At 30.6% G+C, this 13,324-nt stretch overlaps 2 protein-coding genes across 5 annotated transcripts; one reads left to right on the forward strand and one right to left on the reverse strand.

Annotated features, from left to right (window-relative positions):
- The first annotated feature begins 49 nt into the window (after nucleotides 1-49).
- Nucleotides 50-7,718, forward strand: LOC145936331 (cationic amino acid transporter 2-like). 3 transcript variants are annotated; one of them, XM_083038427.1, is made up of 12 exons: nucleotides 50-398; nucleotides 1,478-1,512; nucleotides 2,428-2,671; nucleotides 4,243-4,527; nucleotides 4,728-4,832; nucleotides 5,215-5,593; nucleotides 5,957-6,096; nucleotides 6,191-6,293; nucleotides 6,469-6,617; nucleotides 6,699-6,865; nucleotides 7,261-7,369; nucleotides 7,443-7,718. In XM_083038427.1, exons 1-12 carry the CDS (start codon nucleotides 326-328, stop codon nucleotides 7,568-7,570), a joined length of 1,917 nt encoding a protein of 638 aa, XP_082894553.1. In that variant the 5' UTR covers nucleotides 50-325; the 3' UTR covers nucleotides 7,571-7,718. The 3 variants fall into 3 exon arrangements, with proteins under 3 accessions (XP_082894553.1, XP_082894554.1, XP_082894555.1); XM_083038428.1 differs by lacking the exon at nucleotides 1,478-1,512 and having other exon boundaries at nucleotides 295-398; XM_083038429.1 differs by lacking the exons at nucleotides 50-398; nucleotides 1,478-1,512 and adding an exon at nucleotides 1,563-2,143.
- Nucleotides 7,719-8,519: 801 nt separating this feature from the next.
- On the reverse strand, nucleotides 8,520-11,727 carry LOC145936333 (acyl-CoA-binding protein homolog). 2 transcript variants are annotated; one of them, XM_083038432.1, is made up of 3 exons: nucleotides 11,586-11,727; nucleotides 9,029-9,143; nucleotides 8,520-8,742 (listed from the first exon to the last, which is right to left on the reverse strand). In XM_083038432.1, the coding sequence occupies exons 1-3, from the start codon at nucleotides 11,598-11,600 to the stop codon at nucleotides 8,612-8,614; spliced, it is 261 nt and encodes an 86-aa protein (XP_082894558.1). In that variant the 5' UTR covers nucleotides 11,601-11,727; the 3' UTR covers nucleotides 8,520-8,611. The 2 variants fall into 2 exon arrangements, with proteins under 2 accessions (XP_082894558.1, XP_082894557.1); XM_083038431.1 differs by lacking the exon at nucleotides 11,586-11,727 and adding an exon at nucleotides 9,902-10,051.
- Nucleotides 11,728-13,324: the final 1,597 nt, after the last annotated feature.

A 13,324-nucleotide genomic window follows, 5' to 3' on the forward strand; every position in this document is an offset into this window, starting at 1 on the left:
AAATGTTTAATTTTATAGAAATATCAATTTATGAAATAATAAGTGGATATACTGATATTGAAATTGTACTCATTGTTATCAATTCGCGTAACCATGTGTTTTTTGTAATCTAGAGCAGCTCATATAAGCGAAATACGTCACGACGGGGACGCTGAACTCGAAGAACGCATATCGACGTATCTTCTTCATGATTGATGATATTATCATGTGTAGGGGATAATCAGTATCTGCGCAAAGATAAGCAAAATAAAGAAAGTAGTTATTACATTCGTGAAAACAATTTCAAGATCGCGTCGCGTCATCCTGTAGAGTATAATTGAGAGTGATGTTCAGGTGTGACTGCAGTAATTGCAGTGAAGTGGTTTCGTGTACAACTGAGAAAGTCACGTTCCGATTAAGTAAGTACACATTACTACGAACGTTATCACATGTTAAGCTCACTACAAACGATCTATAATTCGGAATGGAATTCGCTATTATAACTTCTATGTGATATAGAAAATACATATTTGAAGTAGAAAATAGATACATATCAAGATATGCGCACATATACATTAGAATATATGACGTATAAAATAAAAAATAGATTGCTGTCTTCTGTTTAGTGAATTATATGAGCTTAAGAAGTACGACTTTTGATAGGAAGGTTTTTTTTTATTATAAAATATATAACTTTTTATATTATAAACTTTTTAAGGGAGTACTTAAAGTTACTGTGCGTGTAACAATACAAATATATATGCGTGTTGCATTTAAATAATACATAAAAAATGAATAATATATTAGCAAGTTTAGCATAAAAATATATCTAACGCACATTAATTGCACGATAAATATATGTCCTTATCTTCTATGCTCATTCACAATAACCTGACATTTATATCACACTCACGACTTATTATAACTCTTCTTTTAAGATAGTAGATATCTTTTTCAATATCGAATGAAAAAAAAAGGTGAAAAATGCATTTCTCGATGAGATTTTATTATCGATATCAAATTTTCTTCAATTGTAGCACGTAGGAATTAAGTAAAATAATTTGTGGCTTATTTTTTTTAATTAACATTCAGCGACAAATTTTTAACAGATCGATACAAAGTGCTTAAAAATTTAATACTGACCCAACGAAATCTAATATTGATGTAATGTTAAAAATTAAACACTCAAATGGATCCAATCGAGATTAACATTCGATTCGTGGAACCGTTTAAGTGAAGTGGAGATGTCCGTATTCGCATTGATATACATCATATATTCGCAATAAATATAGGCAGTTGCTTTACTTGTAGAGATGTGCTGCCGTTCTGTACTAGCAGCGAAATAATTCGACCAATTAAGCGCGCTCGAAGAAGCGGCCCGACATGTCGTCACGTGATATATAAAGGCACTTTAATTAAATCTCCTCAGTCGCGCGCGAACTGTTCGACGGACAGTTCGTGAACTTGTTTTGTTAACGTTCTCGCATTTTCCTTCCAGAAAAAATGGATTGTGCTTTAACAAAACTCGTCATGGTAAGTCACCAGTTACATAATTTAGCTCGCAAATTATGCCGATTATCGCTATTAACAATTTTATTCACAGAAATATCGATTCTTGGAAACGAGAGAACGTGTCTGGAATAATGTGATTAGATTATAAGAATAAGGAGAATTTTTCCACGATTTTAATAACAGTTATTTTTTGAATTTTCGGAATTAATTTGTGTTTTATTAAATAAGTGCAGATTTATACGCTTATTTACAAGCGTAGCTGTTGTTACAATGCTAATGGTATTGAATATTTAATTGACAGGGAAATGGATTATCGAGGTCCAGGCATGATTAGCAAAGCGCAGATTCTTTTTCTTCTAATGAGAATTTATCGATTAATTCTATAAATGTACGTTTCGGTCCCTGAACTGGACCATTATCAGCAAGTGAATCAAGCTAATGCGTACGATCTTCAATAACTCCAGCGATCCTCAGACGATTTGATCGCGATAAGTCTTCCTACGAGTACAATTGTTAAGAAAATAAATACCTGGCCGCGGTTGGTAATGTATTCGAAATCATTATGTAACCTGTAAACGCTCGGTAGTTTATAACTGAAGTAGTTCTATTTCAACGTTTGTGGCGTTCAGTTGACAAGCTGGAGTTATTGAAGGTCGTACTCATTCTTTAGCTTAATTTACTTGCTGATATTGGTCCAATCTAGGGTCCAAAATGTACATTTATAGAATTGATCATTAAATTCTCATTAAAAGAAAAAGAATCTGCGCCTAGCTCTTATTAGCTTATTTTCTCGTTAATTGGATAATAAATTTTATTATTTCCTACAATTTCGAGAAGATAACAAAATTTCAAAAAATCTCTCTAGCAATCAACTTATAAGTATGATAAGTCGATGTCTCTATTTAAATGACTAATTGTATGTACATTCCTTTTCAGTTGTACAACATGAAGTGGAAACTCCGTGACGTGTACAAAGTGTTCAGTCGCAAAAAGGTAGTGGACATTACTCAAGATTCGAAACTGGCGAGAGTTTTATCGACTCTCGATCTCACAGCCTTAGGAATTGGCTCTACTCTAGGAGTAGGTGTGTACGTCCTGGCAGGAACTGTCGCAAGATCCACAGCCGGTCCTGCCGTGGTCGTTTCATTCGCTATCGCCGCGATAGCATCAATGTTCGCAGGTATGTGCTTATATCCGGCGATACGGTGATAAGGAGATCATTCGACGAACTTTATCGATTTTTCCCTTCCTGTTACAAATCAATTCATTCAATTATTATATCATAATTTCGAATATTTCTCTGTTTCTTTCTTAGAAAGTTTGCTGAAGAAAAGTATATCTCGCTGAGAAAAATACGAGATTAAATATTGAATAAATAATGAGCGTGTCTATATCTCTATATCTTCTGGTCTTATTTCCACGCTCGTTGCTACTTAAGCAAACCTCAGTCCCGGCGCTATGAATAATGCAAGCTTAGCAGAAAATGATACCACAAAAACCGCGTAATGTTTGTTTTGCATAACACAGATAAATTTATAACATGTCTAGTTTCTTGGAAAAGGTTCTTGGAAAAAGAGATATTTCGTTTGACGAAATAGTCGATAATCTTAAGATAAGCTTTGCTTTCTAATCATTTCACGTACTCGACAAATAACAATGTCGTATATGCATATCATTGTTGTATAGTGTAAAAGTTACGTTTTATAATTTGAAATAAGTTTATTTTCAAAAAAGCGTTTGTGCAATTTTTATTAAGTATATCATATTAAAATCAATCTAGCTAGGAATCAAGTACAGTTTGACCGATTAATTGTTCAATATTAAATTAAACACAATTCGAATTATTAGCAAAAGATTTTTATTATTTTTTCTATTAAGTTTTGTTATACAAAAAGCTTATATAAGGTCCATTCTTTCTAGATGAAAATAGAGGTATGTTAAAAAACAAAAATATAGTAAGGCTATAAACACACAAATTTGCATGGGCGCATAAACGTTTGCATAAGAAATTCGATTGGTTTATTTTCTTGTGCATACGTTTATGGACCAATCGATTTTTTTATGTATATGTTCATGTGCTATGTGCAAGTTTGTGGGTTTATACCCTAACTCAGGGTCGAATTAACCTAATATGCGGCCCTAGACATGTAGGATTTTTTGAAAATTAATTGAACATTTGAGCACTAAAAAAGGAACTGTAATTAATATAATACAAATAATAACTAATAGTGAAATGCATCATTAACCATTTACGAATTTATTTATAAAATATAATTTTTTTGGTTATAAAAAAAATTTTCTTCATTGGTTGGTGGGGGCCTTTTCGTGGTAGGGGCCCATAGGCAGTGCCTAGTTTGCCTATGCGTTAATCCGGCCCTGCCCTAACTCATATGATTCTGATTAAGAAAAAATGAAATTAATTACTAATAATGGTTAATATCAATTGCAATTTTGTCTTCTATATTTTTTTTACAAATATATTTTTTTATCATCTAAATAGATTACCTAAATTATAATTAATATATACAGTTAACATTATCATTAAGATAATATCAGAAGATAGAAAAAGGAAATTTACTTTACTCTAAATTATGACTCATATATCAGTCCTTAATAATTGTTCGGAAAATTTGGATTTATTTTTAAAATAAATAAACTAACATATCTGTCTATGTTTTTACAGTTTTACTAATTAAGTGTGTTGCAGACGTATTATTTTCACGTTATTTGCACGTGTTATTTTCTTTCCAGGTCTCTGTTATGCCGAATTCGGAGCACGAGTGCCGCGTGCCGGATCCGCGTACGTTTACAGCTATGTAACAATGGGCGAATTCGTTGCATTTCTCATCGGCTGGACCTTGATTCTCGAATATGTTATCGGTTCGGCTAGCGTGGTACGGGGTCTCAGTATGTACGTCGACGCGCTCTTCAACAACAGCATGAGGAATGCCTTTGAATCGGCGGCACCTATCGATATCAGTCATCTGTCATCGTATCCAGACTTCTTCGCGTTTGGCATCACTCTGTTATTTTCAGGTGATAAAAGATTCTCTTAAATCCCTGGCCGAGATTTAATTTTTAATTAAACGTGATCGTGTTTTATCTGTGAAGTTCTCCTGATTAAAATGCGTATCTCTAATAACAAGCTCTGTTATATATTATTAATTCGTTAATTTGTTATGCAATCGCGTAGCAATAATAAAAATAGCTGAAATAATTTGCAATTTCTTTCATAGTCGCGCTTGCTTTCGGGGCTAAGGAATCTTCGCTGGCAAACAACTTCTTCACACTGGTGAACCTCTCTGTCGTACTTTTCGTCATAATTGCCGGTTCCTTCAAAGGTAAGCTATTTTAAAACTGTTCTCTGTATATCTCTTGAAAAAATTGCTGGGCTAATAATAACACAAATAGAATACTAATTATGTATTATCTATATATATGTAGATTCCTCCACACGCACAAACAAATCTTACGATATTTTTCAGTAATAATTTAATGTGTGAAGTCGTATTATTAATTAATAATGTTAATAATAATAATACCTAATAATAATAAAAATAATACAATTAAAATATTAATATATACGTACAATACTATAAAATAAAACTGTTGAAGATTTGTTATACATATACAAAACTCTAATAAATTAAGTCATAAAGATATCAAATATAGAGAGATATAAAATAGATAAAGATATAAAATTCGCAATACCCTAATTTGTAGCGAATATTGACAATTGGAAAACGGAGCCCAAGTGCACCGAGAAGGACTGCAAGTTCGGAACCGGCGGATTCATGCCTTACGGCATATCCGGTGTCATAAGTGGCGCGGCCACGTGTTTTTACGGATTTATCGGCTTCGATTGCGTGGCTACGACGGGGGAGGAGGCCAAGTGTCCGCAACGGTCCATCCCTATAGCGATCGTCGCGTCTCTGATGATAGTCTTCCTGGCGTACTTTGGCGTCTCGGTGGTACTCACCACCGTGATACCGTACTACGAGCAGAATCCCGAAGCACCGTTCCCACATTTGTTCCAAACGATAGGATGGGACTGGGCCAAGTGGCTCGTATCGATCGGAGCAATTTGCGGACTGTGCTCCAGGTAATATACTTTCCTTTCATTACGTGTCAGATTAAAGAGTGAATGAAAAAAATGGATCTTTCACATATTGATCGCGCATCTATATCCATATATCATTCTACAGAATTCGGTTTTTTTTTTTTGCAGTAAATGCAACATATATAGATAATTATATTAACTATATTATTTTGTTATTTTATAAGTGTAAAACAGATTTTAATCAAATCTTTAACAATTAAAGAAACATACTTAATAAATTTTCTTTATTAATCATGTCTCTTTTTTTTATTATAATATTTTTGAGATATAGAGAGACGGACGAAAGAGAAAGAGAGGATAAAATATTTCCCTTTTATTTATAAAAATATTTTCCAATTATTTCAGTCTGTTAGGCGCGATGTTTCCGCTTCCGCGAGTGATCTACGCCATGGCTTCGGACGGATTAATCTTCAAATGGATGGGCAAAGTAAGCTCACGATTTCAAACTCCATTCATGGGCACACTTTCCGCCGGGCTTCTCACAGGTTCATTCAACCACACCTTATTCTCGTATATTATTATATTATATTATTATAGTCAATTTGAAACGCTATAATCAAACTTGATGACATATTACAGGCATTCTAGCGGCGATATTCGAACTCACGCAATTGGTAAATATGATGAGTATCGGCACGCTACTGGCATATTCAATTGTGGCATCTTGCGTACTTATTTTACGGTGAGAAATTACAACTCGATTCACAATTAATTTTACATCCTCAGTTTAACTGATTTTTCAAGAATTAAAATTGAAAATTGATGAAAATATCAAGTGAATTAAAATTGAGATAATAATTAAATTATGCAACTTTTGTCATTGATTAAGTAAAAATAATTAATACATTTTTTTGTAGATACGAAGAAAGCGAAGCATACAAGAAAAAAGACGATCGTGATCCAAGAACTTTTATATTCGTCGCAAAACAACTGATAAATGCAAACAAATTGAATCACTCCACGAAACTTACGGCGCAAATCGTTGCCTCTCTCGTATTCTGTTACAGTAAGATTCGTTATTTTTTTCGTAGATTTTTTATTACACCTCAAAGTATCTAATGTACTAAACTATTAAATTCTTTTGCAGTCGTTCTCTGTTTTGGTATTGCCACTTTGTTATCATCGTATATAACCGAGATCAGCGCCGGAAAAGTGACTTTTATAGTATCACTCGCCGTTTTAGCCAGCGCACTCGTGCTTACTCTCTGTTTCATTTCTTTCCAACCGATTTCCGGCAAGAAACTCACATTCTCGGTATGTATTTTTATATTCCTATAAATTTATAATTATAAATAATTTATAATTTTAATTATCCATTTGGATATTATAATTTTTATGTTAATATTATATTAATATTCTATCATACATATATTAATCCGCGACGTCAATATGTGAAGTCGTATACATTCTTTATATTATTATTGTTATTGAATATTATTAAAATTTCATGTTGAGATTAATCTTATAATTAATCTTATCTTATCTCGAGAATCGTCGTATCATGATTAATAATATTATCAATGTTTCAACATTTTCCTTATAAGTAGAGTAGAACATAGAAGGATAATATCAGAAATTAAAAGTTAAAGAGCAAATATTTATGAGGAATCAATAACATTCATCAAATAATCATACGTTCATTGCATTAGGTGCCGTTCGTACCATTCTTGCCGGGGTTCAGTATACTTATCAATATTTATCTTATGATGATGTTGGATGTAATGACATGGGTGCGATTTGCCGTGTGGATGGTAGTTGGTAAGTATATTACAAGAATACAGGTAAATGAATTATTTTATATATCGAATCTATCTTGCATGTTTTATCGTAGGCTTGGGTATATATTTCTCGTACGGCTTACGGCACAGTAATATTCGACAGATAAAGTCGTCGTCGAGATCACTCTACGAAACTGACGACATTTCATTGAAAGATGATAACTTTACCCATGTCACGTGATAACAAATCATTACATAACGTTTTGTCTTAATTTATTGATTTACTTTATCGATGAGATAAACTCTTTCAAAATAACATGTAACAATGTTACGTTTATAAATTACCTGCAAAGGTTATTAAACCTCTATGATGTGATATGATTTCAGAACGAATGTTCGCTTCTTTTTGTATTAGTCCTAAAAATATCGCTTTGCTATTGGTAAAACTCAATATCAGTAAACATGAGACACGTAAAACATATGTATTAATTATCAAAGTAAAACAAGGCAAAAATAATCAAATACTAGAAAATATCGATAAGCAAAATAAATAAAATCCATAGTAATCAGAAAGAAAACAATATATCCTGTGTATAAAGGATTAATCTAATATTTCAAAAAACTATCTCAATAAAATAAATATACTCCATACATAAAAATCAATCATGTAGCATAGAAATGTTTTATACGCGGTTAAATTAAATAAAATGGAAATATTTTATATAATAAATTGTTGCACTCGTTGTAATTTATAATAAAACAACAAAATATATTCTAATTTCGCAAACAAATTGCATTTAATGCACATATTAATAGATTATGTGGCTGTATTTGTCTTGTCGCTACAAGTGCTGGAAGCTTTTGATCGACCAAGGAAGGAAAAAATTTTTGTTCTATTATTGATCATCAAACGCTTACAGCACTTGCGTAGCGCTTAGATGAATATGATTTATATCGGATAAATGAGAAACGCAATTCGAGGATATTATATAACACGATAATTTATTGACAACAATAATTAATCGCGCCCCTTAAATATATACAATATACAGTATATCCATTTTATCCGTTCCTTTGTTTTTTAATCGTCAGTCGTATGATATTTGAAATATGGTTTGAATATTCGTGCAATAAATATGATAGAATTGTAACGAAAGTCGTTTAATTTTATCAATAAGTAACAAGATTACTTAAGAATAGAAAACATGAAAATATATTTCTTATATTTAGTTTATACTACAACAGGAACGCAACTATCCCAAAAAGACGGTAAATAAAATTATTAATATTTTTTAATCAATTGATTGGAATAATCGATGTAATTTTGCTTCGCTTGTTCTTGTGAAATGCCCTTTTTCTTGTTCCAACTTTCCCACTTAGCTTTTCCTTTCAAATCCAGCATACCAGGTTTAGCTGAAATATTGTGATATATGTATGTGTATTACTATATAACATACATAATAATATAATTTATTTTTCGATATTATTTAATAAGACTAAATTCATTAAGTAAGTTAAATAATTTAAAGTTTTAATTATAATTAATTTTAATAATTGAATAATTATTTCTATGCATAAATGTTTCCGACATAATATAATTTAACGCTCATAAATGATAATATATATTATGTCAAACATGTTCAATATGTACGCTAAATTAAATATCAAATTTTCGGAATTTATTTTGATGAGAACTTACATATATTATTATCGCCAACTGTAGCTTGTTTGAACAAAGCATAAAGTTCCAAAAACTCCTCGTCGGTAGGACGCTTCGTAAGCGTCTTTATAGCTTCAGCAGCCGCTTCAAATTGCTGGGATAAAAAAATATAAATTTGTTATTTCCAAATATTTCATTAATCTTATATTCATCGAGGAATAATATTACATAAATGTTATTTATAAAAATAAACATATTATTAATCACACTACCTATATGTACGTATGTCAATAGCGTGCCACGTCTGCTTATAAATATGATAATGTTCTCAGAAAAGGTCACAAGTGACCTTTGAGTCGTGAATGACTTTGCGTTAAAGCTTAAAAGAAAAATAATCCTAAAATGGCTAACGAACTTCAAAATCACGCATGAGAGAGTTTTTCATTTAAAACTAGATTTAAATATTACACGCTATTATAAGCTAACATTGAAGATTTTAATTGTTCAAATTTTTCAAAATAAACACAGTAATTAATAAGTAACGCAGAAAATTGTGCAAGTCATATCAAAGAAATTTTAAAATTTCTCGCCATTGCACCGTAACTTCCAAACTTTCCTCAGACGAGTTCATCCCGATTAAATAATAATTTACCAACTGCCCCAAATTTCTCCTCGGAGAAATGCATACGATAATATCATGCGCGATCGCGAACATGAAACCAATGAAATTAGTACGCTACATCGACCGATTTTCGCTGCTCATTTCTACTTCGAAATTAATTTATCCATGTCTTTTTATTGCAATGTATTCCGAAAAAAATTGATGCAAAACGCGGTAAGAATGCAAAAGTCGAGATATACGTCTGTTATAGAACAAATCGAGAAGAAAAGAAAAAGAGATTTTTGCTTTACCTGGTCGAGAGACATCTTTATAATAAACCGTCCGACTCTTTCTGTAAGCACCGCAAGTACTTGTGATCAACGATCGAATGTATGCACAAGTTAAAAACATTAATCCCCACCTTACGAAGTTTATCGCGCGAGCCAGGATCGAACGATTATAAACCTGTTTTTTTGTTTTTGTTTTTATAGATTAACATCTTTGATTCATGCAAATGTAATTATTTACACGGAAAAAACAGTATGGTAGGTTCACACATAAATCTGATTGCGCCAGCCAGATTTAATAATAGATTTAATAATAAATCTGGTTGGTACAATCAAATTTATGTGTGAACCTACCATACTGTTTTTTACATGTAGTCATGCAAAAAATACTGATCAATGCAGTGATGTAATCAACTGACGAATGTAATCATTTTAATCATGATAATGCATATAATATATTTATATCAATATTTAATTTTTTAAAAACTAAATCACAGATATAATAATTTATGCATGTTTTAACTCAAAAAATTACAATATTTAACAAATATTTCTAAATTATTTTCATTAAAATAATATTATATTACTTGTAAATCCTCAACATTGTTATGTCACATTCCAAAATTAATTTTAGCTTCTGATGTGTGCGATAAACTCTGTTAATAAGAGATTAATCGCAATATTTTTTTATTTAATGAAAAAACATGTCTTATATGTATATAAAGAATAACGCATTACATGATATATTATTATGATACGATTTGCTGAGTATACAAATATCTATTGTGTATTCTTAAATTATGATTTTATAGTTTTTTCAGCAATAATATCTACTTACATTTTTTCTACATCAGTATCCCAAACCTTTATCTGTAATTTATTTCCGAATTCTTATCAATAACTTCTAAACGAAAATGTCGAGAAGAATTTATCACAAATTGCCAATTTTCCATATTAAATATCTCTGTTACAAATTTTATGTTACAACCCCTGTTGGAGTTTATTTTAAATTAAATAAAGAGTCTCAAGTTTTATTCTCTCTTTATATATTTGATAATTTTCCTCAATAGTATTTTGTTTTCGATTGTATGTAATTTAAATATACTTTTTTCAGTATTTTTGTAATTTGTTATCAGAACATTAACTCTGGCTTGAAAAAATCCATAAATAAAAATTGTTTGCTGGTTTGGGATACTTATATATAAATGTACAAAACGGTGTAAGATTCGTTACCGGTTCTAAGATCAACCGTAGAAAACCCCGTTAGAGAAAATGACGTTCTATAAAACCTTTCCGGGACTTTGCAAACTATATGCAACAGTTCGAAATAAATAACGCGATAACATTAAACAGTTATTTTATGTGTTAATGAAAAACACTGTGTGGCAAATTAAATAAATTAAAAGAAGTTAGAAACTGTCTCTCTTCAAAATTGAAGAAAGATCACCAACATTGAAAACTGATTAATAATCTCTGATTCTCTTTCTGTATTATAATTATTTCATTTTTGTTATATTCACTTTAATTCTTCTAATAAAATTAAACAATATTGTTGAAATTTTAATAATTTGCATTTCTATTAAATTCAAACATTTTTTAGTGATATTTTGTGAATTAATTAATTCTATAGAAATTAATTTTGCAGAATGAATTTTCGTTGATTAATCTCTGTTAATTTATTTATTTTGTCGCAAATGAAACACATTACCTGATCGACCAACATTTCGATGTGATATCCGCTTCGAATGCGAGCTGACTGTCTACTGGCAGTATAGATAGTAATGATGATTCTACATTTCCCGTTCCTTTAGAGTTTATTGCTCTAAGTGGGGAGTGTGCGTATTTTGATTTTGAACTGATACTTCCAAGTCATCATAAACGTCATTACATATTATACATATATTCGCAAATGAATTTAATTATGAATTAAATTCTATAAATAGATGATAATTAATCAATATTTAAAAAATTAAAATATATATGTATTTCTTTTTAAAGAGTTTAATAATAAAAATGCAGACTTCGAAAGAAAACAAAAAAAATTACGTGTAATAAATAAGTAAGAATTTATTTTAAAAGATAATTATGTGTAGCTTAAGTAGTTAGAAGAAATGTGTAAAGGAGAGATATATTTATGTCTAAAATACAAATTATATAATTATACATATAATATACTATAACAGTATATAATAATAATTGTACATCTCTCTTATTGTCTTCTGAAATAATGAATTTCTGTTTAATGTGCAATACGAATTAATCATGTAATTAAAATAGAGACGGATGCGTAATTGCTATTCGTTCCTCAAATTAACTGCCAAATTAGCTATTACGTGATAACGAGGCGAGCAAGCTAACAGTAATCTAAGAATGTATGCGAGCGATATCACGATTGCATATACGATAAACTCGAAAATCTAGAAAGAGAAATATGTCCGATTTATTAAATAATACATTGTGATGTAAAAAAGTGCGTATGGCAAAAACGTACGTAATCTCATATTGCATTTACATAAAGTTTTTACATACTCCACGCATACGAATTCATAACACTGCCCCGTAATGAATAAATATAGCGATTATACCAAACAAATTAGAAAGAGTTGCATAATAATTCAATAACTATTAAATTAATATAATTAAATTAATATAAATTAATATAAATTAATATAAAAAAAAAAGAACGCAAAATGTTTTCATTATTTATTTTCGTTATTTTTTTTTTTTTTTTTTCTGCAACGAATAAATCGATCTCGAGTGTATCATATATATTTTGCCATCGCGCTCTACTTTGCATGCGAGAAACCTTTGCCGAAATAATAATTTCGCTGATCCTCGCACGCTGCGTTCGACGAAAAGTGAACGGGGCCAATGTGCCACATCAGCATCTCAGACTCACCTGCGCAGGAATGTAGGAATTCTTGACTACCTCTGACACACATGATTTTACCATCACCTTTACGCGCACACCTGTATATATATACACGCTTACGTCGATCGACAAGAAACGCAATCAATTCCACTTTATGAAACTATTACGAATTCTATGCAATTTTATAGGTTGCATGACATGATCTTTACGATAGATTTTGCACGTTAAAAACACAGGTCGCAAGAATATTTTCTTAAATCTTTAACGAATAAACAGCCATCGTAAACTGAACTTTTGCATAAGCATTTTTGCTAATAATTATTTTAATTGTTATTTGATCAATAATATAGAAAGAAAATGTTCGTTGTATTGAAATTTTAATTTATATGTATATAGTTATATGTTAATATAATTGTAATTTATTATATCGATCCTATCGCAACTGCAATATTTTTTGTCAGTGCGATTGATATTGTAATTAGAGATACCATGTATTCAGAATTATGTTTCAACCTAATATTACAATTCATATTGCGCATTATTTATTTAATTAGCTGATTTTGATTAATTTATAC

The sequence above is a fragment of the Prenolepis imparis genome, unplaced genomic scaffold, assembly GCF_030444845.1.
Source record: "Prenolepis imparis isolate NDT839.2.m4 unplaced genomic scaffold, iyPreImpa1.0 SCAF_5, whole genome shotgun sequence".
NCBI lineage: Eukaryota > Metazoa > Arthropoda > Insecta > Hymenoptera > Formicidae > Prenolepis > Prenolepis imparis.